This window comes from Martes martes (assembly GCF_963455335.1).
Source record: "Martes martes genome assembly, chromosome: 12".
NCBI classification, from domain to species: domain Eukaryota; kingdom Metazoa; phylum Chordata; class Mammalia; order Carnivora; family Mustelidae; genus Martes; species Martes martes.
The window spans coordinates 95,354,406-95,379,559 of record NC_137900.1 but is presented as its reverse complement, the minus strand read 5'-3'; the positions used below and the strand labels follow the sequence as shown (position 1 = coordinate 95,379,559).

The window sequence follows — 25,154 nt, the reverse complement described above, 5'->3', positions numbered from 1 at the left end:
CGGCTGGATGGACGGGTCCTTCTAAGTGCCCCCTCCACACCACGAGGCGTGTTCAGGGAGGACAGTGGCCGGAAGCCAAAGCAGTAAAAATGTGCTTTGTCTGAACTTCACGTACACGATTGTGCCAGCAAAAAAGAAAGCAAATACAGTCAACAGAAAGTATAAAAAAGGAAAAAATGGTGGATTAAAACTTTCTTTACTTTGTTGTATTTTCTCAAAAACAAGGGAATACTTATACCAACACGTAAGTTTTTCCACAGTAGTGAGTGTTAGGGCCCAGTCTCTGTTTTTGAGGCTCAACGTCTGCAAATTTGAAGACGGTTTTGTCGTGATCGATCCTTTTCTCCTTGTCACGTTCAGCACACAGCCAGCCACGTGTGCCCGTCCATTTCTGCCCATTGTTGGTCAAAGGACCCTTTTTATTAAACTTAATTCTGGTAATTTCATGCAAAGCCACGGATTAGGGATAACCTTATGAAAGATACATTTGGCAGGGGGTCCCAGAGACACTGCTTCCACTGCGTTCTAGAAAGTGTGCTTCCGCCCATGTCTCTGTAAACACAGCCAGTCCTCCTGGGTTCCAGACATCTTGGCAGCTGGAAAGTCACTCAGACGCTGTCACCGCATGAATGTGGTCTCTCTCTCTTTTTTCTTTTTTTTAAAGATTTTATTTGTTTGACAGACAGAGATCACAAGCAGGCAGAGAGGCAGGCAGAGAGAGAGGAGGAAACAGGCTCTCTGCCGAGCAGAGAGCCCGATGCGGGGCTCGATCCCAGGACTCTGGGATCATGACCTGAGCCGAAGGCAGAGGCTTAACCCACTGAGCCACCCGGGCACCCTCTTTTGGTTTTTTTTATTCTTGTTTTTTTAAAGGTTTTATTTGTTTATTTGAGATAGAGCGAGAGCAAGCAAGAGAGAGCACAAGCAGGGGGAGGGGCAGAGGGAGAGAGAGAAGAAGGCTCCTCGCTGTGCAGGGGTTCGATCCCAGGACCCCTGGATCATGACCTGAGCCAAAGGCAGATGCTTCACCGACTGAGCCACCTGGGTGTCCCTGAAAGGGAATTTAAAAATAGAAACAAGAACATCAGTGAGGGACTCTAACTTCTTAGTGACAGGGGTTCCTGGGAGTGGAAGCTGACAAGAGAGAAGATGTTATTAAAAAAAAAAATAGCACAAGAAAATATCCCCAAACCAAAGGGCATTATTTTCTAAACTCAGAAGGCCCAAAGTGCTGACCAAATGATTGGGGTAGAAAACCACATCATGAAATTCTACCCCTATTCATAAGAGCTCATGGGGGAAGCAGCCGGTGCCCGTGGATGGACAGATGAACAGAACGAGGACTGTACAGGCAATGGAATAGTGTCCCCCGCAGAAAGGAAGGAGGGTCTCACACCCGCTGAAAGACCTGTGAGCCTTGAGGACACCGCCAAGAGAGCCAGTCACAACAGGGCAAATACTGTAGGCTGCCACCTGCTGGAGGTCCCCAGAAGAGCCAAATCGCAGAAGGTAGAATGGTGGTTGCGGAGGGGCTTGGGGTGGGGTGGGGGGCGTACAGCATGAGAAGTTAGCGAAGGGGACAGGGTTTCAGTTCTGCAAAACGAAGTCATGGCAGGATGGATAGGGACGGTTTCCCAACAGCACGAGTGTATCTAATGCTAAGCTGTACGCTCAAAACGGTGAAGACGGTAATTTCACGTTAAGTGTATTTTACTACAGTAAAAAAAGATATTTTAGAGGGGGAGGGGCTCGCACAAAGGCTGGACTGCCAGGAGGGGGAATCACAGAAACACCTTAGCGTCTGTCTGCCGCCCTCACCGTGAATAGTCCTGAAATGCGTGAATAATCCTTCCTTCTTGAGGTATGCAGACTCTCACATTCACATTTTACCAGACAGTTTTTAGTTGGTAACACTTAGTGCTAGTTTTTCATTAGGGATACAATATTTAAACTTTATCTTAGAAATACAGAAACCGCTCGGTTTTTGGCCTTCCAGAAGGCATCAGAATTGTTTGCTCATCTCCGTGTATGAAGGTAAATGGGTAACACTGGTAGGCTGCAAATGACGCGGGCAGAGGGGTCATTAACGTGACTGGCGTGGCACCCCTGGAGGGAATATGGATGCCTCCTAGAGCTGGTTCTCGTGACACCTGCTACAGCTGCATACCTGAGGCTACTCGTCCCGGGACGCTGAGGAAATGGGAAGCACCCGGAGCCAGGAGAGGGTGTGCGCAGGTAAGCAGAGGTGTTGGGGGTGGGGTACAGACACCCGCATACCCGTGTCCTGGTCAGAGAGAGTGCCACAAGGACAGAGGCACCGAAGTCTTTGAGGCCTCAGGCCTGGGATCCTGACCAAAGGCTCGATGGCAGAGCCCCGCACAGACAGAGGACACGGAGGTCTAGGTAAATGTTCTCTGGGTCTGAGCCAACCAGGGCAGTTGCAACACTACGGAGCTGATGCAACGTCTCCTGCCGAGATCCCAGCGGTGGATTCACACGGCCAAGTGTCGGCGAAGCTCCTGGACTTACTCTAACCACCGTTAGTTAAGACCACGGCCGCTTTCCGCGTGGACTGTTCCTTCATCCCTCTTTCTGGCCGATCACAAGCGCTTTTGGGACCCCACTAGGGCAACCTTGAGTGGGGATGTGCTTAGCCGGGGTTTATGGGTCTTGCCTGCCTTTCCTGGGGTGGGTAGTCTTCTGTGGCTGCCAATTACCCCCTGCACAGCATAAGCACGTGCACGTGAGGAAGACACACGATTCGTGGTGTGAGCCAGAAAGGAGTCTGCGAACTGGGAGCGGAGGACTTGGTTCTCCCCAACCGCAGGGCAAACCAGAGGCGTCTCCTCCGTAACCAGTAGGTGCGACGGAATATACCCTCCGCCTTTCTTCTGTCTGGGCGGGGGCTGCACTCATCAGACTTCCCGTCCGTGGAGCCTCATCCCGGAGGAGCGTCTGTGCGGAGCCCCAGGGGTCACCCAAACCAACATGAGGACCGGCACGGGATACAGACCCTGCCAACGCCCTGGGGGAGCGTCTGAGCAGTGCTGGGTTTTCACAGAACAGATCCGCAGAGTCATGACGTGGCGTCCAAGGGGAATACACCCGAACACGTACGCAAAAGCGTGAAGGAGACGCACTTGTTAACTCACACGAATGTTATTTTTCCCTCAAATTCTGTGATGCCTGTGGTGCGTGTCGGACCTTCCGTGCGTCCGTTACCGCGAAGCGCCGTCCACTACCGTGGGGGAAAGGGAGGCGCGCTTCGAAGGCCCCACGAGCTACACGCGCTACGGAAGAACACTGACTTTTGTGACGAACCTTATTTTTACGGTTTCACGTGTGTTTTTAGCCCTCCCAAGTGCACAGCCTCGGGGCCCGCCCCAGCCCCTCTGCGGCACTGACCCCGCGGCAGGGACCCGACTGCAGGGCGCACGCGGGGCGGCCGCACAGAGCACGCACCCTGCGTCCGAGACCACGGCAGCTCCCCCGCAGCCCCCTCTGCACCGGCCGCGGCTCCGGGGGTCCCGTCCTCCGGGCGCGCCCCCAAGCACCGGCCCCTCCCACCCGCACCCGCTCCCTCGCGCGGCCGCACCGCACCCCTCCACCTGCTCCCTTCCCCTACCCGCGCCCCCCGTCCCCTCGGCGCCCCGCACCCCCTCCGAGGCCCCCGCTCCGCTGCGGGGCTCCCCGCTCCCCCGCCGCCCGCCCGTCCGCGGCCGCCCCTCCGCGCCCCGACAGCGCACGGCCCCGACGTCTCCCGCCCCACGTCGCGCGCCGCCCGCCGCCCGCGGGGACGAGCCGGGCGCGGATTGGGCGCGAGCCGCGGGAAGTGCCCGCCCCCCCGGGTCGCCGGCCAATGGGGAGGCGGGGGCGGGCCGGCGCCCGGCGCCGGAAGCGGCCGAGCGACGAGGGGACGTCGCGTCGCCGGGTCTCGAGCAGCTGCCGCGGAGCCGCCGGACGGACCGCCGGACCTGCCCGCCCGCCATGGCCGAGAGCGACTGGGACACGGTGACGGTGCTGCGCAAGAAGGGCCCCACGGCCGCCCAGGCCAAGTCCAAGCAGGTGCGGCGCCGGGCGGGCCTCGGGACTCAGGGCGGCCGGGCGGAGGACGCGGGGCGGGGCCGGCGTGCGGGGCCGGGGGTGCGGGCGCGGGCGGGGGGCGGGGCGGGGCCGGGGACGAGGCTGGGGACCGGGGCTGCGTGGGCCAGGACGAGGCTGGGGGGACCAGCCGGGGCCGGGGGTGAGGGCGTGGCGCCCGGGAGGGGAGGCCGGAGACCGGGGCAGGGAAGATGGCCGGGCGGAGACGGTGTGCGACAGAGGTCGGGTGGGGGAAACGGCCAGGGGCCAGGGAGAAGGGAGGGCCGGGGCACAGGGCGTGGGAGGACCGGTGGGGTGGTGGGAGGACGGGGGGAGGACAGGGGTGGGGGCGTGGACCGCTGGGCCGGGAGGGCTGTGGAAGGGTCCAGCAGTGTTTGGGGCCAGTGACGCGTGCGCGGTGGGGAGGCCCAGGTAAGGCCCCAGGTCGTGGAGGCTCTGAATGCGGCCGGGGTGGGCTCGTGGCCAGTGACAGCGGGGGTGGGGTGAGCAGGGGCCCGGGGGAGGGGGAGGGGGTACCCCCCGGCGGGACTGGGGTGCAGATAGGGGGCGGGGCCATGTTGGTGCACCCAGGGTCTCCTCCGCCAGTGCTTGGCCCGCCCAAGGCTGGCTGTGGAGCGTCACTGAGGCCTGTTTTGGGATGCGGGCAGCCCCTGTCCCTGCGCCGAGGTGGCCTAGAGACCCAGGGCCCAGGTGGACTCTGCTTCTGGGTCACTGGAGCGAAGGTGACAGGCTCTGAGAGGAACAGAAGGTTCCTAGCTTGGCTTACCAACCCACAGTTCACGTGTGAGTCCGACGCGAGTGTGGAGGGACTGGTCAGTGCCCCACTGCTGAGTTTCTACCCTCAGGGGGCCTGGGGCCTGCACCCGCCTGCCGGGTCTGGGCCAGGACTAGCTGCAGCCCCAGGAACTGGCATTTCCTGACCTGCCTTGAGTTGCTCGCTTGCGGGGTCAGAACCAAAGCCACTGTCCTTTTTCCCCGAGGAAACTTAGCAGTACGAGCTAGGAGTCACGTGGACACGTGTTGGAAGCGTCTCTGAACGTGCCACCCCTGTCTTGGCCCCGTGGCCTCTGAGGCGTTCCAGTCGTCGGGAAGTACCTCTCCCTAACATTTGGCGGGTGGAGGTCACAGGATGTTGGTCTTGCTGGCGACGTTCGGGGCCATGGCTCTCGTGTTAAGAGTCGGAGTGGCCGGGGAGTCTGATGCCGGCTAGCTCCGGCCGTCCCTTGCTGCTTCTGCGGGAGATCCGTCGTCAGCTCGGGGTACCGGAGGGCAGAGGGTTTTGCGTGCTGAGCTCGGGCCTTCGACTCGGCCTCGCTCGTCTGGCTTGGACAGAGCTTCAAGACACCAGCTGCGGGCCAGGCGTCCAGACGTCCCAGACGTCCACAGCGGACTGACTGTCCCATGGCAGCTGGTGCTGGTGTCTACAGATCGGATTTTGACCAGAAACTGTGTCCGAATTTTTAGGCCATCTTGGCAGCTCAGAGACGAGGAGAGGATGTGGAGACTTCCAAGAAATGTGAGTAGTGTGCTTTCTCACCAAACGCGGGGTGCTCTCAGGCGCTCTCTCTGCACCAGGCATCGACACACTCGCCGTGCCCCCGGGGTGTCGGGACAGCTGCTTTAGCAGAGCAGCGGTGCTGGGCATAGTCAGGCGAGAACTCACACGAGGTTCTGCTCCCCATGCTCTTTTTTTTTTTTTTTTTAATTTATTTATTTGTTAGAGCGAGCGAGCACAGGCAGACAGAGTGGTAGGCAGAGACAGAGGGAGAAGCAGGCTCCCCGCCGAGCAAGGAGCCCGATGTGGGACTCGATCCCAGGACGCTGAGATCATGACCTGAGCCCAAGGCAGCTGCTCAACCAACTGAGCCACCCAGGCGTCCCTGCTCCCCATGCTCTTAAGCCCATGGGGTTCCCTGTGTTTTGGTGCCTGGCTTCCCAGGTCACCATGGCACAGGCCGCCTGTGGGCCTGCTTCCTGTTCTGAAATGGCTTTGTTGGGGGTTCGTGGCAAACCCTGTGCTGTGCTTTCGCCTCGTGCCCGTGCAGGGGCCGCCGGCCAGAACAGACAGCACTCAATCACCAAGAATACGGCCAAGCTCGACCGGGAGACCGAGGAGCTGCACCACGACCGCGTGACCCTGGAGGTGGGCAAGGTGATCCAGCAGGGCCGGCAGAGCAAGGGGCTAACACAGAAGGACTTGGCGACGGTGAGCACGGCAGGGCCCTTCCTCCCAGGCTGCGGCTGGGCGGGTGGGAGGTCGGTGGTCAGAATGCACCGCCGCATGGCTGGGGGCGGCTTTCGGTGGCCCTTGGCCCTGGGACCCCCTGGGGAAGCTGTAGCGGGCCAGCTGTCATTTCCTCTTGAATGTGGCATGGCTTCCATCGTGTGCAGACCCCGGGGCTTCTGAGGGTGGGCGCCTAGGAAGGCCCTTGGCCCACGTGTTGCCACGGAAGGTGGTGCTCGTGGTGACTCCCTTGGCTGCGTGCTCATTTTGTGACCTGCTGTTGTTGGAGTTGTCATGTGCAAAATCCGTCTCTTTAGAAAATCAATGAAAAGCCGCAGGTCATCGCAGATTACGAGAGTGGACGGGCCATTCCTAATAACCAGGTTCTGGGCAAAATCGAGAGAGCTATCGGTGAGTGTCCTTTGGTCCTTTATCGGGTCCCTGTTGCTGCTGCCTGGCCGGGTACAGGGCAGCTACGAGCACAGGAAGGCCTCCGAGGCTGCGGAATTCTCCAGACCCTTAAGAACTCCCGAGTTTGTTGCCTGAGTGTCGTCCACCATCCCACCACCCCGACCCTGGCTTTCACGTTTCCTCTATCCCCTTGTTTGTTGCTGGTCAGCGCCCTCTGGGCCTGTGGATAGAAGGCTCAGTGGCCGCCCTGTGGTGTCAGGGTGGCACCGAGCACATGGAGCTCCCAGAGCGCTGGAGCCCTAGTTCTGGGAGGCGACAGCTGCCCTCTACCCTGGAAGGTTAGCAGGTGCCCGGACTGTGGGCTGAGCCCAGCCGGGACTGGAGGGGGCGGTCCTTGGCCTCCTCACTCTCTCCGCGGCTCCTTCCTGTGGAGAGGGGGGGCTGGTGCTCAAAAGGTAGGGTGGGTGCTGCTGCCCCCTTGGGGGTGATGGCCGGGAGTGCTGTGCCTCTGTCCTGCCTCTCGGGTCCTGGAGTGGCCGCCGCGGCGGTGAGTGGGCCAATGGCTCTTTCAGGCCTCAAGCTCCGGGGGAAGGACATCGGGAAGCCGATTGAGAAGGGGCCAAGGGCGAAATGAACACAAAGCCTCGAAATCAGTGCGTTCCGGCTGATCTCGTCTGGCTGGTTCCCCTTGACCACCAGCGCCAGCGTGGGTCTCTTCACGTGGCCGAGCGGAACGCGGGGCGTCAGCCCTGCCCAGGAACTCCCTCTACCCATACCTGCTGTCAAACAAAACCTTGCAAAGTATTGCTTCTCCTGATCTTTTTCCTTCCCATCCCCAGTGTCTGCCCGGTCTTGGGGTGACTCCCCGGGGAGCTCTGAGTGGGACTGCCTCACGCTGGCGGGGGCTGGGGGTGGGGCGGCCTGATGGGAAGCACAGATGCCGTCTCCAGTCCGGCCTTCAGAGAAGCCAATAAACAAATGTTGCCCTTCCTGCTGGCGGAGAGTCGGTGCTGTCCGGTGCGGTCTGCCACGCCTTCAGCGCGCCGCTCTGGCCCACAGCGTAGGAAGACACGGGTTTCGAGACATGCCATGTTGGGGGGGGCGTGTGCCTGAGGACCGTGAAGGTCACTCTGCAGCGCTGTTTCCTTGTCACCCTTTGCTGGGACGGTGTGTGGGCGTTGCCTCGGGGCCCAGACCCTTGTGCTCCCCTGGCTGGGGCTCTCCAGTGGCCTGGGCTGGCGAGGCAGGGGAGCCTTCCCGCAGGCAGGAGGCGAGCACCTGGCTGTGTGGGTGCCCAGGGGGACCCTTCCTGAGTTGGAAAGATTCTGCTTCGTTTTATTAGGGAGGGTATGTGGCACACCAGGGGCCCTGACAGCTCAGAGACGGGGGTGGCCTGCCTTCTCAGAGCCTGTGAGGAGGGCAGGAACCTCAGCTTGGCCTGCCCGTGACCTCAGCGGCATCACAGGGCACCGAGTGACCTCTGCTTTGAGACACATCATTCTGGGGACCACTTCAACTTGACCATGGGATGACGGACACGGGGGCCCTTACGACACAGGACGTTTACCGTGGGACAATGGGACCTTTATTTAGAATCATGGACACAGCAGAGCATCGCCCCCCAACCCAGACCCACTCTACGCCCCCTTATACCCGGTTAAGCGTTTGCTCCTCAGTCTGTCACCTGCACTGTGGGGGTCTCTTCCTGTCCTAAGTCAGATGCAGAATCACCCAGCATGGCAGGGACGGGGCTCGGGTCGGGATCCCATGGGCTGGGCTGGGCCACCTGAGTGTCGGGGTGCCTGCCAGGCCTGGGGCAGGGGCTTATCAGGGTCCCACTGTGTCTGTCTCTGGTGCCTCTGGCCCTGGGTCCTGTCTGGTGTGGTCACCAAGTCCCTGAGACGCGTGGGAGGCACCCCCAAGCACATCCTTTCAGCTGCGGAGCCCCGGGAGCCCTCTTTGCTGCTGACACGGCAGGAGGCACGGACCTCAGCCAGTAAGTGGGGGCTGCCCTCACAGGCCAGGGCATTTATTATTGGGGTGAGGATCATCCCCAGGCACGTGGGTGGCAGTCGCTGTGAAGGGTGACAGCCTGGGGGCTCCAGGGGTCCTGGGGGAGGGACAGGTGTTATTCCCTGGACAAGGCTGCGGTGGGGGGTGGGGGGGTGCTTGTCTGGGGAGCCAGTCTCTGGGTCATCTACTGGGGGTCGGTGAGCGAAGCCGGCAGGGTGACACAATCCTAGATGGAAGGAGGGGAGCCTCTGAGTGGTGGGTGATGTACATACCCCCGGCCGGGCAGGCCAGGCCGGGAGGACTTCCCCGCAGTCTCCCCTGCCCGCTGGCCTCACCCAGGGGCGCCTACCGCATTGAAGACGATGTTGTCGAAGCCTGGGGCCACGGCTGCTGTCCCGGCCCGGGAGGGGCAGCTCCCCTTTTTCTGCAACCAGCGCCATCCCCCAAGTCCAATCAGCACCAGGACGATGAGCACGAGGAGGGCGCTGCCGACGACGGTTGGCACCGATGCGGCCAGTGCTGTGTCCCCTGTGGGCCGTGGGCGTGTGAGCCCCGGGACTCAAGCCCTGCCCATCAGCCCTACCGCGACAGCTGAGGACGCGTGGGATGGCCCGTCCTTGAGGCTCCAGCGGGCTGGAGGGGGGCGCCAGGCTGAGGCCAGGGACCTGGCAGTTTGCTGCTCTGTTCAGACGGCCCCAAGCTAGACCCGCCCCTTTGTCACCAAGAGACAGCCAGCCAGAGCTCCACAACCAGGCTGGTGGCGGTCTCTGGCGGGACGGGGGCCCCGCTCCAGGGTCTGCGCAGCGCCCGCCCCCTCCCCCCCACGGGAGTGAGGACATGCAGTGCAGGTCCAAGAAGGGGACACAGACCCGGCTGGGCTCCTGAGGGACCAAGGACCAGGGTGGCCCAGCAGGGGAGGAGACGGGCGCCTGCGTGGCGGGGTTACGTGTCGAGTCCTACTTCAGCTCGGATCACGGTCTCACCCGGCTCGCCCCCCTGCTCCGGGTCGGCTTGAGAGTCCCTGCCTTCGTCCCGCCCCCTGCCCGCCCGCTCTCGCACAGGAGCCTTCTGTCTTAGCGCGCGAATAAATCTTTAAAAAAGGGAGTGGACAGTGGGGGAAGGAGGGAATGGTGCGGGGCCGATCTTGGTGACTTTCCTGGCCTCTCGGGCCAGAAGCTGGGCCACTGGCAGCCGCGTGGGCCATGAGCCGCTGTGCCCGACGGGGGCCCCGAACGCGAGCAGAGCTGGCAGACCTGGGCAGGGCTCACCTTGGCTGGATGTGGGCCACTGGCAGGGCTGCCCGGCCAGATACTCCACGTCGTCCAGGGCGATGGGCCCCCGGGCCGGCTGGCCGCTTAGCGTGGCTTCAAACACGATCTGACCGGGAGGGAGAAGGGGTTGCGTGGGCTAGAGGAGGCCGGCCCCGCCGGAAGGCCCTGGGATCTCCAGGCTCAAGGGCCGCCAGGCCTCACCTGGAACTCCTCGGCACTGACCACCTCCACGTGGCCTTCCAGCCACTGGTGCCGCCGGTGTCCGCCGGCGCTCCACACGGCCAGCTGGCCCCGCTTGCTGTTCAGGATCACCCTCAGCTCCCCCTTGTCTGCAGGCGGGGGTCGGGGCCGGTCAGGGCTGCTCCGGCCCCGGCTCTTCCTGCCACCCGGGCGCTGGAGGCCCAGCCCCACTCACAGAAGTGCTCCGGAAAACCCACGTGGTACCAGAATCGGAGGCAGGAGGCCTTGGTGGCAGGCAGAGGCTGGCTGCGCAGCCAGGCCGCCCGGCCCCCTGGGCCCAGCACACCGGTTTCAAAGAGAACAAAGTGGCCTGGAAATGAGAGGGCAGGGAGGGCTCTGGGCCGACTGGCGAGATGGAGTGGACCCCGCCGACTGGTGCTGGGAGTGGGGACCGGCTAGGCCGGTTGGCCCACGGTGGGCCGGGCCGTGTGCCTCTGGCAGTGTGTGTGGTTCCGGGGCCCCTTCCCCAGCTCAGACCCACCTGCTTCCGTGCCCAGAGTGTGGTCCACGGCGGGCTGGGGGTACCGGGAGGGCGCGGCCCCGCTGCTCCAGTCCCAGCTAAACCCTCCCAGGCCGGGCCAGGGCAGATGGCTCCAGCCGCACAGGCCGGCCTCGAAGTCACAGGATGCTGCGGGAGACCGGGCGGGTCGGCAGGGCTGCTGCCCCCGTCCCCCTCTCGGGTCCAGGGCTGGGTTGGCATGGGGCAGGGGCGGGGGCCGGGCGGGGGCGTGTTCCCACCTGGCCGGGGGCAGGGCCCCTCCTGGAGCAGCAGGTCGTCTAGCGCGATGTACGACCGCTCCACACCGGCAGCGACCGCCTCAAATACCACCTGCACGGGCACAGGGCGGGGTCGCCTCGCGGGGTCTGGACCAGCCTCGAAGGGGAGAAGGCCCCCTGCCTCCCACACTCACCCTCCAGGCCCTCTCAGCCTGCACGTCCACACTTCCCAGGCGCCAGGCAAAGCCCCCGTGGGCACTGAGGCTGAGCACCTGCTGCCTCCCGGCCTCCTCCACGTGGACCTGCAGGGTGCCTGCCGCAGCACATGGCCACCTGGTCAGCAGCCGCCACCAGGAACAGCCCCTCGGGGGCTCCTGGGCGGCCCCTGCCGCCCCTCACCTGGGTTTCTGAGGCTCAGGTGGTACCAGAAGGTCAGGCAGGCGGGCTGGGTCAGAGGCCGGTGCTCCTCTGAGGTCAGGGAGGCCACGTGGCCACGGGGCAGGGCGTGTGGGCTCGTGTCCACCACCATGTAGTGTCCTGGGGGGTGCCAATGTCAGCCCGCATCTGACTCCCCCGGGCACCCCCGACCCCTGCCACGTACCCTGAGCCGTCTCTGTGGTGTGGTCGGTGCGGGGGCCCCAGGAGGCATGGCCCGTGGCATTGGTCTGTCGTGTCCAGAGGCCTTGGCCGCTGCTGGAGAAGCCACAGGCCGAGTCCTCAAAGGAGCACCGCCTGGAGGCCCAGCAGGGCCCAGGCCGCACGGCCACGTCGTCCAGTGCCATGGTCCCATGGTAGCCGTCTCGGAGGCCCTGAAACAGCAGCTGGGGGCCAGGGGCGTCAGCGGCTGGGGGCCTTGCCCGGCCTCCCCACCCCCCAGGCGTGGGGCCTCACTTGGTACTTGGCGCCGGAGCCCGCCTGGTGGTGCAGGGTGGCCCAGGCCTCGTGCCAGCAGTTGCCGTGGGTGCCGCTCCGCGACCACAGGAGGGTTTCTGCCTCTCCTTCCCGCCTCACTGCGAGACGCAGTGTCCCTAGATGCAGGGGAGGGTAGGAGAAGGCCAGAGCCCGGCTCCTGGTGGCTTCCTGCCTCTCCTCCAGGGCTCTGGAGTGGCAGAACAGGGAGCCCTCGCCCAGCCCCAGGGTCACTCACCGATCTGGGGCCCGTGGAGGTGGTACCAGAAGGAGAGACACTCCTGGTTGGCTGCTGGGGCCTGGGGCTGGGTGAGCAGGTAGGCCCCGGGGCCCCGGGCCGGGGGGTCCGTGGGATCCAGGAGCAAGAAGTAGCCTGCCGTGGGGACACCGGGCTGAGCTGCAAAGATGCCAGCTTCCGGGATGGGCTTGGCCAGGGTGGGCGCGCCGCCCTCCACCCGCTCCCCGACTCTGAGAGCGGCTCCCCAGGCCTGGGTGCCCCCACGCTACCTTGGCCCGTGGTGTGGTCGTACCCAGGCCCACGGCTCTGGATTCGGCGCCAGTGGGCATCCGTGAGGTGGCCGGAGTGCCAGCCGCAAGTGTCCCGCTCGAAGTTGCAGGAGACCTCTGAGGGGGCCGGGGGGGTCAGTACAGCCCAGCGCCGCCAGGCCCCTCCTGTGTCCCGAGGGGGCGGGGGCTCCCAGGGGTCCGTCTGGGTGGTCTGGGTGGGAGGCCCCTGGGGAGGGACAGGGACCTGAGTCCTTCTCAGTGGCCGTCACGGGGCTGCAGTCCTCCAAGGTCACATCGTCCACTGCAGCAGCCTGCTGGCCAGGGGCGTCCAAGTCCACCAGGCTGACGAACTCCAGCTGCGTCAGGAGCACAAGGGAGGGGGCTATTAAGTCAGGCCTGGCTCGGTGAGCGCCCCCCTCCCAGGCTGTCCTCCTCACCCGGAAAGGCCGGCGGCGCGCCCCGATAAGAACCGTGTCCGCCTTCCAGCCCCTGCTGCTGCTCGGGGCCTGCCACGCCAGCTCGCGGCTGCTGCCCTCCACCACGACCAGTGCCAAGAAGCCTGGGCGAGGGGGTCCTGGTGGATCTGCCCGGCCCAGCCCCCCGCCCCCCTCCCGCAGGGTGCCCTGGGGAGCTCTCGCCAGCCCCCGCGCGGTACCTTGGGGGTCACCGTGGAAATAGTAAGCCATGCGGAGCTCACAGCGGGGGCCCGAGGGGCCCAAGGGAGGTGTGAGGACCCGGGCCTCTGGCGTCAGCTGTCCCCAGGCCCTCTGCAAGGACAGGAAGTGTCCTGAGGAAGAGCGAGGCTGCTCAGAACCAGTTCCTGCCGGGGACCCCCACCGCAGACACGGTCCCTAGTGGGAGGAGGCAGAGCAAGGACCCCGCGGGGACACGGTTCGTGGGCAGGGGGCCTCGGGCCTCACCCGCAGCAGCCCCGCTGCCGTCTGCGCCGGGGCCTCCGCTCTCCTGGGCCTGAAGACGCCCCCACTGCAGCCGCCCCACACTGGCATCCTCCCAGCCCCCGGCCGCGGGGCGCTCGAAGTCCGAGGTGCCTGGAACAGCGGCCGGCTGAGCGGGGGGGGGGGGGGGGGGGGGGGGGGGCGGGGGAAGGCGGGCCCCACCTCCCGCCGCCCCGGGACGCCCCTCACCGCACTCCTGCTCGTCCTCGCCCCCCTCGCACTGGTGCTGGAAGTCGCAGAGCTGCTCTGGGGGGACACACAGGTCCCCACATGAAAGATGTCCTGGCTCGCAGAAGTCCTGGGGCGGCAGGCTGGACAGCTGGGGCCCGGGCACCGGGGCCCAGAGCCCAGGGGGCGGGCTGGACATGTCTGTGGGGGCAAAATAGGGGTCAGGTGGACAGGAGCGGTGCCCCTGCTGGGGAGGGAGGGGTTCACAGGCCCACCTGGGACTGGCTGGCAGTGGTCCGACAGGATGAGGTCATCCAGGCTCACAACGCCGCCGGGGCCGGTGTGCCCAGTGAGCAGTATCTGAGGGCACGGGGAGGCGGCTCAGGGCACCCCCCGGCACCCTCCATCCTCCCCAGCTCTGCTCCCTCCAGCCCTCCCCCCGCCTTGTACTTTCCATGTCACTGGACACCGTCTCTGGTCACCGCCCTCCCACAGCCCTGCAAGCGGGGCTGCGATCATGACGGCTCCTTCCCTGGAGGGTGACCTTCCCTGGAGGGTGACCGGCCTTCTGCGGCGGCAGCCTGGAGGGACCCGGGCCAGCACCCCGCCCCCTGAGCTCCCCTGCTCAAGCTCTGGGGGGCCCTCCGGACCTCCCACTTGCCCACCCTCCCCCCTCCAGCCCCTGCTCTCTCTGGCCTCACCCGGAAGGGGTGCTGGCTCTGGATGTCCACCCGGTCTCGGACCCAGGCGGCCCCCAGCTCCCCATGGCGCGTGCGCAGCAGGACGGGGGCCTGGGGGGAGCCCGGGTCCCGAGTCTGCAGGAACAGCCGCAGGGCGCCATCCTCGGACCCGTGCAGGTAGTGATAGAAGGTGAGCTGAGAAGAGGCCGTGGAAGGTGAGGGAGACCCACCCGCCCAGGCCCCCGGGACAAGCCACCCTGTGTCCCCTGCCTCACCGAGCAGTTGTGGGCCCCCGACGCTTGGAACTCGGGGCTGGAGAGGACGGCGGGGGCGCTGGGCTCGGCCACGGAGACCAAGAAGGAGCCTGGGGAGAGACAGGTGTGGGCAGGGCTGGCGGGGCTCGGGGAGCTGAGGACCAGCGCTCCCCGGCGGGCCTCACCCTGCATGCTGTTCCGGCTGTGGTCCCGGCGTGGCCAGGCTGGGTGCCCGGCGCCGGCACTGTGGTTGCGGGCCCAGCCCTCTGAGTGGTTCCACGGGCCCAGGCCTGTCTCAAAGTCGGTGGTGGTGTGGTGGCCTGGAGGACAGGGGCAGGGTGCTCAGACTGCCAGCAGGGCCTCTCCTCCCCCCGCCCCCGCCCCCCGCCCCTCCATGTTCTCTGGGTGGTCCGCAGCAGCCCCTCCAGCTCACGGCAGGTGGGCGTGTCCTCGTCGGAGCCGTCCCCACAGTTGTCCTCTCCGTCGCATAACTGGTGGGACTCCACACAGGCCATGTTTCCGCAATGGTGATGCCCCAGAGGGCAGTGTGCCTGGGGGGCTGAGATGGGCGAGGGGCCGCTCATCACCGTGACCCCAAACCGCGGGGGCCGGGGCAGCTGGGGGAGAGGCTCAAGACCATCCGAGTTGGGTGTGAGCAGGTGAGGGGCCCCTGCTAACGCCCCCCGCCCCAGTGTGGGCCCATGGCAGGGGGGCCTTACTGGGCAGCCCACAGCCCCTGAAGACCACATCGTCCAAGGCCACGGTACCCCTGTGGGTCACATTTCGAGTGGCAGAGAAGGTCACCTGAAAAGAGTGGGGTCCTTAGGACTTAAGTCCAGGCTCAGACCCTCCCTGCTGCCCCCAGCACCCAGACCATCCCCAGCTCACCTGGAAGTCGTCCCGGATACGGCCAGTGGCCACCACCAGCTCCTGCCAGCCTGGGCCCCAGGGCCCGGAGCTCTGCCACAGGGTCAAGGTCTCGGCCCTGTGGGTCAGCTCTAGCCGCAGTTCAGCCACATCTGGAATGGGGGATCGGGGGTCCCCGGGGCAACTCAGGCCCCAGGGCTGCCTCCAGCCCGCTACCTGGGTCGGGCCCTCGGATGCTTGGCCCTCCTACTGGGTACCCTCCCAGGCCCTGCAGCAGCCCTCCTTCCTTTCTGGGTCTCTCCCCTCAGGGCACCCCCACCCCAGCAGTAGGGTCCTGGGCACCAACCTCCGGAGGCCGCATGGAACCAGAGCCTCAGCTCACAGGTGGGGGCTGCGTTGTGCAGGACGGGGGAGCGCAGGACCGCGGTGGAGGCCTCTTTGCCACGATGGGTGCCGACGGCCACGTACCAGCCTGGCCCGGCAGAGAGGTCAGGACACGGGGCTGGGAGGAAAGAGGGCAGGGGACGCCATGGAGACCCAGCCAGGCCTCACCAAGGTCCGTGCCGAGCGTGTGGTCTGAGCGAGGCCCCAGAACCTCCAAGGAGGCTCCTGCTCTGTCTCGGAGCCAGCTGTAGCCTGAGGTGCTGATGTCCTGCCAGCCGCATGGGTCCTGCTCGAAGTCGCAGGCGAAGGGGGCGCCCAGGGCAGGCGAGGCTCCGTGGTAACCTGGAGAGTGGGAGGTCAGTGGCTGCCTGTCAAGGGCCAGCCCGCCCGCCCCCTGCTCAGCCCTGGCTCACCACAGTGGGTCTCGTCGGAGCAGCCTGGGCAGTCACACACGAAGTTGCATGTGGCCTCGCGGGGGGCCCTGCAGTTGCTGGGGACCCCGGTCCAGCCTAGGGGCCCAGCTGCCAACAGAGAGACGGCTGGGTGGCTGGGGGCAGGGTGGCCCCCCAGTCCCAGGCAACCCGCGATGCTGTTCACCTGCTCTGGGGCCTGGGGCCAAGAGGTCATGTAGGGAGAGAGCTGGGTCCCGCCACCTGGGGCTCCCAGTTGGGCCCAGGCAGAGTTCATCTGGCCTGGGAGAGGGCGGCTGTGGGGGGGGATGGGAGCACAGGGCCAAGGGCCCCCAGTGCCAGGAGGGGCCCCCGCCCTCTCCTCAGCCTCCGTGTGTCTAAGAGTGGTGGACTAGGGTCTTGCCTTGGGACCTATGGACACTGGGGCCGGAGGAAACAGAATTCTTGCCCCTTTCCTGACGACTTGGCCTGCCCACTCTCCCACCAACTTCACCCGGGGCCTGGCACCCCTCCTCCGCTGCAGGTCTAGCACCTGCACCCGGCCCTGCTTTAGCAGCCAGAGCCGACAACTCACCCACAAGCAGGACCAGGACAGGCAAGAGGCAGCCGGGCAGAGGCATGGCCGGGCCAGCGGGAACAGACGGTGTGCGCCCTGGGCGACCTGTGGCCCTCTTGCCCGGTTATCTGCCCGTGGCCCCACGGGCTGACTATGCCGACTGCAGTGGGGCCTGGGCCCCTTCTGTACCTGCTGCCCGTCAGAGGGCCCCGCCCCGTGTGGGTGAGGAGGAACATCCGGCTGTAAAAGGGTCCAGGAAAGGGGCCCCTGGCCGAGGTCAGCTCCCACCTGCCTGGCTCCTTCAGACCAAAGGTCGGGCCGCAGTCATTGTGCCCACCGCCGCCCAGGCCCGCCTGGTGGAGGCCCGGCAAGGGGGGATGGGCTGCGGTGGCACTGGCTGCGGCCACATCGCCGACCCTGTCAGGCTCTGAGGTCTCCTGGAGCTCAGAGGGGGAGCCCAGCGTGTGCCAACTGTGTCCCTGGCCCCAAGCGCCCAGGGGCTTCATCCTCCGTAACTCAGTCCACGGCTTCCGGATGGCTTAGCCATCCATGTGTAAGTGACAGTCACTTATCCGGTGACCGTTCCGGGCAGTGTGGCTGGGTGCTGCCAGGCACAGACCCCGGCATCTGGCTGCCATTGACCACGGTGAGACCTCCGGAGCTTGTCTCGTCATCGGTGACGTGTGGTCACAACAGCACCTGCCCGGAGCGGCGACCCTGAGGCTCCCGTGGGCTCACAGAGGGCGTGCACCATGAGATGGCACCTGTGCTCACAGGGAGCCTCGGGGACAGGCACGCTCAGCGGTGCCTGGCTCTCCCCTCCCGATACCATAGCCACTCGCCACAGCTGGTCCCCCGCAGCCCTGCTGTGGAGGAGGGGAGGCGGTCCTGGCAGGGGGGCTCCCAGCTCCAACTCTGAGGCCTCAGCCGTTTACTTGGAGAAGGAGCCGAGCAGGTGCCCTGGGACCTGGTCTTGGAAGGGGTCCTGGGTCACGTCACGCGTGACCACCAGCGGCAGATCATGTGGAGACACTGACGTCCGTTGGCCCCAAGGGACCTGGTGCTACTTCCTTGCGCAAGGGCTCAGAGTTTCCTCCCAAATGTCCTTGGACGTGGGAGCCACATGGGGAGCCATCAGGCCATAAAGAGGGGCAGCAGTGCAGGGCCCCCTTATCAGACCACAAAGGGCTGAGTGTGCACTGCCACTCCCTGGGGCCCCCAGATGTGGAGCTGGGTGAGGGGCAGCCTGCAGGGGCCCCGTTGTTTCCAGGGCCACCTCCGGCTCTCTGCCACACACCCCAAAACAGAAAAATCAAGACACACAGCATCTGGGCAACAGCACAGGTGATAACATTTTTAATTCCTGTGGGTGAGGTAAGCTGGGGCACTTGGACCAGGCTCGTGTCCTGGCCAGGGGGTACAGCTGGCCCCTTGGGCAGGCCTCAGTAGCCATCATCGGCCCAGGTGACTTCGTAATCAGGGTACACGGCTTTGATCTTCTCAGTGGAGATGGAGTGTTGGGCACGACCATAACCCTGGAGAGAGAAGCCAATGTTACAGACCTGTCCTGGCTCTCGGTGTCCATCAACAGCAACGCCAAGCAGCCGGCTTGGGGGGCATCCCCGGGTGGAGCCAAACACGGCCATCCCTCCCTGCCTGCCCCAGGGAGCTCTCCTGCAGATAGGTGGCTGCCAAGGTGAGCCAGAGGGCTATCCCAGGTGCCAAGACAGACGGGGTCACCACTGCGGCTTGGAGAAGAAAGAGGGAGAGGCCGCTGTGCTTCACCCCAAAACTTGTAATGCCTCCCAGCGCTGGAGGACAGTGACGGCCCAGCCAGGCCTCGTGCAGGAACAGGACACCGCCCCCCAGGGCTGAGGTGCAGGCAGGGGCCTCCCTCCCACTCCACGTGGGAAATGGGCACGCCACTGGAGGGAGGAGTCAGCAGCTGACACAGCGCAGAGACCCCAGCACTGCAGGCCTCCTGGGGGCAGGGCAGTGAGTGCTCGTGAGAGCTGGTCTCTGGACCCCGGACCCGGCCGTCGGGGCTCACCATGGAGTAGCCGTACACGTGGATCTTCTTGTCCTGGCTCTGGTGGGAGATGCGCCCGCCTCCCAGGCACTCACAACTATAGCCCTTCTTCTGGATCTCGCCCGATACCTTGTCATAGATGTCAGCTGGGACAGGGAAGGCAGCTCAGCACCCACCGCGGCCCCTGGGCGGCCAGGGCACGGGACGCCCCGGCTCGGAGCAGCTCCTCCGGGCTGGGACGCCATGAGAGGGAGGAAGGCGTGCACCCGGGCAAGAGCGCTGGTACTAGGAGACAGGGGTCGGGCCACGGCAGCCCCTTGCCCTCCAGGACCCTGACTCCCCCGAGCCAGCTCAGGGTCAGACCCGGCACAGGATCGCCTCTGGCCCTCGGCCCCGCCCCCGAGCCGGCGGGCCCCGCCCCGCCCCTCGGCCCCGCCCCGCCCCTCGGCCCCGCCCCCGACCCGGCTGGGCCCGGCCCTCGGGCCCGCCCCGAAAACGCCCTCCGGCTCCGCCCTCACCATGGTACTCGGCCCACTTGTAGCCGCGCACGATCTCCTTGCTCTCCCCGGTCGGGGCCTCGGAGGGCGGCGCCGAGTGAACTCGAATCAGCACGTACTTGAAGACGCCGTCGGAATCGATGTCCACATCGGCGATCTGGGCGAGGTCCGGCGCCGCCATGTTCCCTGCAGGCCGCGGCCCTTCCCCCAGCGAGCCCGGGTTGACCCGTCCCCGAGGGAGGCGGGCTCTGGGAGTCCGGGGCCAATCGCGCGGGGGCATGCGTGCCGAGGCCCAGAGCCTCAGCCAATCGTGCCGCCGACCTGCAGCACGGCCTGGCCAATGGCAGCCTAGCTCCTTGCGACTCTGCGGCCACGCGGGTCCCCCTTAAAGGAGAACAGCGAACCCGGAGCGGGAGGTGGTCCAGCGCGGCCAACCGAGCTGTTCTTTTCAGCGGGGTCTGGGAGGCGGAGTGGGCGGCGGGCTCCTTCACGGGGGTTCGGCGGCCCGTGAGGCCCTGGCCTCTTCTCCTCGCCCCCCGCCGCCCATGTCCCAAGGCGTCCCTCCCCCTCCTCCCGCCGCGTCCCAAGGCGACCCTCCCCCTCCTCCCGCCGCACCCCAAGGCCCTCCCCTCCCCTCCCTCGCGCCCAGCCCGTCCGGGGCCCCCTCCCGGCCCCACCCACGCCTCCCCCGCCCCCAAAGAGCAAGCGCGGCCACATTTGAGTTGTTTTACTTGGTTCGAAAGCGTTCGCCCCTGGACATAATCCCGGTCCAGGGTCACTCCTGGCCAGCCAGCCCTCGGGCGTCGGGCGGAAAGCTGGGGCCCGCGGGCAGGGGGCACGGCGGCCGGGCCCGGCGGGCCGCGAAGGCGGGTGGGGCGAGCGGGGCGCGTGGCCGGTGCACACGCGCTGGGCCGAGGCGGGCGCGCAGGCGTTGTGGGGGGATGGGCGGGAGTGCAGGAGGCGGGGGCGAGAGCCGGGAACAGGGGTGCGGGGGGCGCTCGCAATTCACTTGGTCTCTTCTGGCCGCGATGGGGAGTGCTGGGAGCTCCAGGAGAGCTGTTGCGAGGCCCGGGGACTACGGTCACTCGCCCTTATGGAGCCAGGGCGGATGGAGCCAGGGCGGTGGGCCTACGAGTGTGCGCTCCCGGAGCCGGAGCCGGAGCCGGAGCCGGAGCCGGAGCCGGAGCCGGAGCCGGAGCCGGAGCCGGAGCCGGAGCCGGGTCGCCAGCCTCGCGTCTCCAGCGCACGGCATAGGGCAAGGCCAGAGCAAGCGCGCGGGGCCGTCGGTGTAGTCACACCCCCATCCTTCCGGTGGACTCCGCCCTGGTCAAGTAGCTCGGTCCGGCGGCCGCTCCCAACGGGGAACGTCCAATCTTTTTTGTCCTCCCTACGTTGGCGGGTCGGAGCCCCTTCTGGTCCGCCTCTGCGGTCCCTCCCGCTCATCCATCCTGTGCGTCTTCCCCGGCCCTCCCACTCTGCCCTGGCACCCACCTAGGAGCCTCCTGTCCGTGTTGGGCAGACAGCCCGACTCACGCCCTGCCAGGACTCAGCTCTGGGCTGGATCCTGCCAGCGTCTGCACCCACGTCCTCTTTCCCCCTCCCGGGGGGTCCCCTCCTCTGTCTTGGTGTCTTGCGCCACGCCTGAAGACCTCCGGGTACCCCTCCATTGCTGCTCGTCCCAAACTCTGCTGCGGGGGCCCACGACAGGGCGGCCGCAGGGCGGGCAGCGCCGCCGATGTGCGCGCTCGGGGTCCAGCTGTGGTCTCCCTAGCCCGGGCTTGAGCCCGCGGGAACGGGCCGTGCAGGGCCCCCACTAGCCTTTTCTGCCCGGGACATGAACGCACCGGGACTAGTCAGGGTGTGCTCCAGAGAGGAACGGCCTCCGAGCAGGACGCACCCCAAACCACAGGAAACGGGTGGAGGCGTGTAAAAGGGACGGGTTTAGGCTCTGATCAACCCGGCCTGGGGAGGTTCCCGGGAGGCATCGTGGGCGTCAGGGAATGGGCTGACCGGATCTCTGCGGTGGGGTCTGCAGTAGTGACCCGTCCTCTTGAAGGCAAGGCCGGGCAGTCCTCAGGCCCACCCCGCCTCCCAGCGGGGAGCACCAAGGGGCCGAGGACCGGCCTCCGGGGAGGCCCCAGGGCTAGCTGGGGGAGGGGGAGGGCAAGGCGGGGCCTGTGACCTCCAAAGGGCGGGGTCTGGGCGGAGCTTGTGGCGAACAGGTGGGAGACTGGCGGGGAGCGCAGTCCGGCCCGAGGGGCTGGGCGGGGCTCCCGGTGGGCTGGGCGGGGTCTGAGCAGGCAGCGGAGCTCGGGGGCAGGCCCTCGGTGGACTGCGCGGGGGCTCGGGGTGGGCTTGGGGTGGACGGGGCGGTCGGTGTCTGAGTAGACCGAGCGCAGCTCGGGGGTGGGCCCCACGCGGACTGGGCGGGGTCGGAGGGGGCGGGCCCTGAGCGGGCTGGGCGGAGCCCGAGCGCGACCCCGCAGCTCACATGATGTCGTCCAGCAGGTTGGCGCTGGCCACCCAGTCCAGCGCGCGTGGCTCGGAGGCGGCCATGATCATGCACATGAAAGGGCGGCCGGTGCGCCGGTCCGTGGGGTAGATGGTGGTGGGCGTGAAGCGCCGGTTGGCCTCGACGAACTCGCAGAGCTGCTCGTAGACGCGCGGGAACTCGTGGCGCAGGAAGACGCCGCGCAGCCGCAGCTCGCGCTGGATGTGGATGAAGGCCACCTCGCGCGCGCGCCGGCCCGCCTCGCCCTCTTGGTCCAGGCCGGCGGTGCCGGGCGGCGGAGTCAGGATCAGCGTCTCCATGTCGGGCTCGCGGCCCCGGGCCGGCGGCGGACGCGCCGGGCTGCCGGCGGCCAGCGCCACCTTGGCGAACTTGCGTACCGTGGGCCCAGGGCTGCGCGGCGCGGGCGCGGGCCGGCCGGAGGCGCCGGGGGGCGCGGCGCCGGGGCCCACGGCCACCGACACGCTGAGCAGGAAGCACTCGGCCGGCTCGTAGAGGCGCCCGGCGGCCGCCAGCTCGCGCGCATAGCTGCCCAGGGGCGCCGCGTGCGTGGCCAGCTCGCGCAGGGACAGGTAGGTGGGCGACAGCAGCAGCCCCTCGAGGCCGAAGCGCAGGAAGTTCTCCGCGGAGCCCGGGCTGGGGAAACCCAGGAAGAGCACGCCGCGGCCGCGCGACAGGAAGCCGACGCGCGCGATGCGCGAGAAGGCGCGGTGCACCGGGCCGCTGTCCCGGCAGAACTGCAGCACGTGGCGGCACACGCTGCCCACGCGGCCGTACACGCAGCGCGCCTTGTGCGCGTCCCAGTCCTCGCGGCGGCACAGGCGCGAGCAGTAGTAGGTGTAGCAGCTGTGGCACGACTTGAAGTAGAGGCAGGCGTTGAACATGGTCTCGGTGCGCCGGCAGCGCGCGTTGGAGCACGTCATCAGGTCGTCCTCGTCGGCGCTGGGCTCCGGGGACGCGTCGGCCGCCTGCCCCTGGCCCGCGGGCTCCTCCGCGCTGCCGGCCGACGCGGGGGGCGAGCGCGGCGCCAGGGCGGGGACCCCGGGGCCCGCGGGCCGAGAGTCCAGCAGGCGGCGCAGGTGGCGGCCCAGGCCGTTGGCCGTGGGGTCGGGGGCCGGGCCGGCGGGGGGCCGAGAGTCGATGACCAGGTCGGTGATGAGCTCGTCCAGCTGCTCGAGGCTGCGCTGGCGGCCACCAGTGGGGCCTTCGGGGGCAGCAGGCGGAGACCGCCGGGGTCGCCCCCCAGGCAGCTCCCAGCCCTTGGCAGTCGGCCGCTCGGCGGCGCGCAGGTCGTTGTCGGTGATGGTGATCTCCGGCGTGACGTACCAGTTGCGGCCCAGGCCCTCGCCTGCTCGGCCCTTCTCTGACAGCGACGTCTCTGACAGGGACAGCGCGGCATAGCGTCTGGGCGAGGTGGACAGGTTCACCACGACGGGCGGACGCCGGCCTTCGGGGGATGCGCCCCGCGGCTCCCGGGCCTCTCGCCCCAGCAGGTTCTCGTAGCTGCGACCGCGGCCCAGGGGGTCCTCCCTGCGCGGCCCCGGCGCGAGGATGTTGTCCCAGGAGCGAGAGTAGTGGCGGCTGTCAGTCACCAGCCGCGGCGGGCTGGTGCCGGTGCCGCCGTGCCAAGAGGCCAGCAGCGGGCCAGAGTCCGGGGGAGGCACGACCTGCAGGGTGCGGTAAGGCCGCAGGCCCCAGTCACCCCAGGCGGGGCTGCTGCGTGGGTGGGGGTAAGTCCGAGCCAGGGCGTCGCGATCGCGGTACCGTCCGAAGTCCTCTGTGTAAAAGGGGCGGAGAGGGGGGTGAGCCCGGGGCTCCTCGGGAGCATAGCGGGGGCCGCAGGGCGGTCCGTAGACTCGCGCGGTCTCCGCGTAGTAGGAACGGGAGGGCGGTTCCTGGACCGGGAAGGTGCGCACTTCCCCCGCATAGTAGCCCCCGCTGCGCCTCGGACTGGGCACAGGGGGCTCCTCGGACGGGAAGGGCCTGACGTAGTAGCTGTCCAACGGGGGCCCGGGGCTGGCGGGAAACCCGCCAGGGTGGCCCTCGGGTTCCTCGGTGTAGAAGAATTGGGTGGGGCCTGGCGGCGTGGTGAAGGGCAGGCTGCGGCGCTCCGGGTAGTCCCGGGGCCCAGGCAGCGGACCGTCACAGTACAGCGCCCGGGGGTCCGCGCAGTACGTGTCGCTGGGGGTGGGGGTGCGCGCGAGCGCCATGTGTCGAGGCCCAGGCACGGTGAGGCCGTGGAACTGGGGGGCGGCGCGGGCCCAGGGCGTGGTCTCCGCGGGCCCGCAGGACCGCGAGCCCCGGGCGGTGTGCTGCAACACCGCGTCGTCAGGCTTTATGTCCAGGCGGCAGCGGACGTGGGGTGCGGGCCCGGCGGGCGGCTCCGGGGGCGCGCAGCGGCCGGTGGTGGCGCAGAGGGGTGCCATGCGGCCGGGGCCGCCGCGCTGCGGCTGCAGCTTGATGGGGTGCAGCTCGTTGGCGAGCGCGCGCAGCGCGGGGTACGCAGGCTCCCGGTGCGGCGATGCCTCTGCCCGCGCCGTCCGCTGGGCTTCCCGGCCTCGGCGCGGCAGCACCGGCGGCGAGGCGGGCGCGGGCGCCAGGCCCGGGGGCGCGCGGGGCGCACTCTTGGAGCGGGCGCGGCGCCGGGGCTCGCCGTCGCGGGGCCGGGTGCGCGGCCCCGCAGGCTCTGGGGGCGGCGGCTCTGTGCGGGCCTCCATGGGCGCCCCGTCCAGCGCCTCCAGGAAGTCAAAGCTGCGGCAGTGGCGCTTGTTGAAAGGCGCGGGCGCAGCAGGCGGGCGCTCACATGGCGGGCGCCGCGACGCGGGCCCGGGGGCCGCCACCTTGATGTCCTGGTACACGGTCGACACCAACAGGTCCGGTGGGTCCGTGCGGGTCATCTTAAAAGAGGTCCCCAGGCTGGCGGTTGCCGCTTACTCTGCCTTGGGGGGCTTTTGCCCTGGTGGGAGATGCGGGTCAGGATGGCCCCTCCGCAACCCGGGCCAGGTGACACCCTGCAATGGCCCCGCTTACCTGGGGCGCAGCGGACGCAGCGGTCCCGGCTGCCGGCCTTGGCCGAGGCCACAGGCGCGTGCTCCATGCTGGCGTCAGGAGCACGTGCAGGAAGAACCCAGGTGTCCAGCCGCTCAGGTCCTGCCGCTCGCCCCTGCGCCCTCCCCTCCGGGCCACTTTCTGCTGGGATGGAGCCTGTCAGCCAGAAAGGCCATGTTGTCACTGCGGTCCCCGAGCTCCTGCCCCCATATCCCTAGATGGTCCCTCTGCTCCCAGTAGTGACCCTCGGGCAGGTTTGGGTAGAGAGCTCCCTCCTGGGGCACGAAGGAGGGAGGGGTCCCAGCTGGAATGCCTGGATGCTCATGTGAAGCCTCACTTCCAGATTTCTTCGGAGGAGCTGGCTTCACAAGACCCTGGTGACTGGAGCCCCTCCTAGTGCCCA

The 25,154-nt window shown here is 67.1% G+C and overlaps 4 protein-coding genes across 4 annotated transcripts; 1 reads left to right on the top strand and 3 right to left on the bottom strand.

The window, feature by feature from the left end:
- Positions 1-3,863: 3,863 nt before the first annotated feature.
- EDF1 (endothelial differentiation related factor 1) lies at positions 3,864-7,726 on the top strand. The gene is made up of 5 exons (XM_080819482.1): positions 3,864-4,065; positions 5,566-5,617; positions 6,147-6,307; positions 6,643-6,736; positions 7,309-7,726. Exons 1-5 carry the CDS (start codon positions 3,988-3,990, stop codon positions 7,368-7,370), a joined length of 447 nt encoding a protein of 148 aa, XP_080675608.1. The 5' UTR covers positions 3,864-3,987; the 3' UTR covers positions 7,371-7,726.
- Positions 7,727-8,302: 576 nt separating this feature from the next.
- Positions 8,303-16,732, bottom strand: MAMDC4 (MAM domain containing 4; the record flags this gene model as incomplete). The annotated part of the gene is given in 29 exon segments (XM_080820262.1): positions 8,303-8,975; positions 9,099-9,277; positions 10,018-10,126; positions 10,222-10,418; positions 10,421-10,570; positions 10,742-10,888; positions 10,999-11,089; positions 11,172-11,290; positions 11,377-11,514; positions 11,579-11,798; positions 11,869-12,005; positions 12,125-12,259; positions 12,394-12,510; positions 12,638-12,749; positions 12,831-12,952; positions 13,049-13,180; positions 13,314-13,442; positions 13,539-13,718; positions 13,793-13,877; positions 14,219-14,392; positions 14,473-14,561; positions 14,637-14,771; positions 14,885-15,010; positions 15,171-15,255; positions 15,340-15,470; positions 15,665-15,790; positions 15,871-16,044; positions 16,116-16,223; positions 16,687-16,732. Coding segments are annotated over 29 exon segments (3,735 nt in total). The 3' UTR covers positions 8,303-8,933.
- A 1,263-nt stretch (positions 16,733-17,995) lies between these two features.
- Positions 17,996-19,812, bottom strand: PHPT1 (phosphohistidine phosphatase 1). The gene is made up of 3 exons (XM_080820319.1): positions 19,216-19,812; positions 18,719-18,843; positions 17,996-18,203 (listed from the first exon to the last, which is right to left on the bottom strand). The coding sequence occupies exons 1-3, from the start codon at positions 19,472-19,474 to the stop codon at positions 18,111-18,113; spliced, it is 477 nt and encodes a 158-aa protein (XP_080676445.1). The 5' UTR covers positions 19,475-19,812; the 3' UTR covers positions 17,996-18,110.
- Positions 19,813-21,681: 1,869 nt separating this feature from the next.
- Positions 21,682-24,600, bottom strand: AJM1 (apical junction component 1 homolog; the record flags this gene model as incomplete). Its single annotated transcript, XM_080820288.1, has 1 exon — positions 21,682-24,600. The coding sequence occupies one exon, from the start codon at positions 24,598-24,600 to the stop codon at positions 21,682-21,684; it is 2,919 nt and encodes a 972-aa protein (XP_080676414.1).
- Between the last annotated feature and the right edge of the window lie 554 nt (positions 24,601-25,154).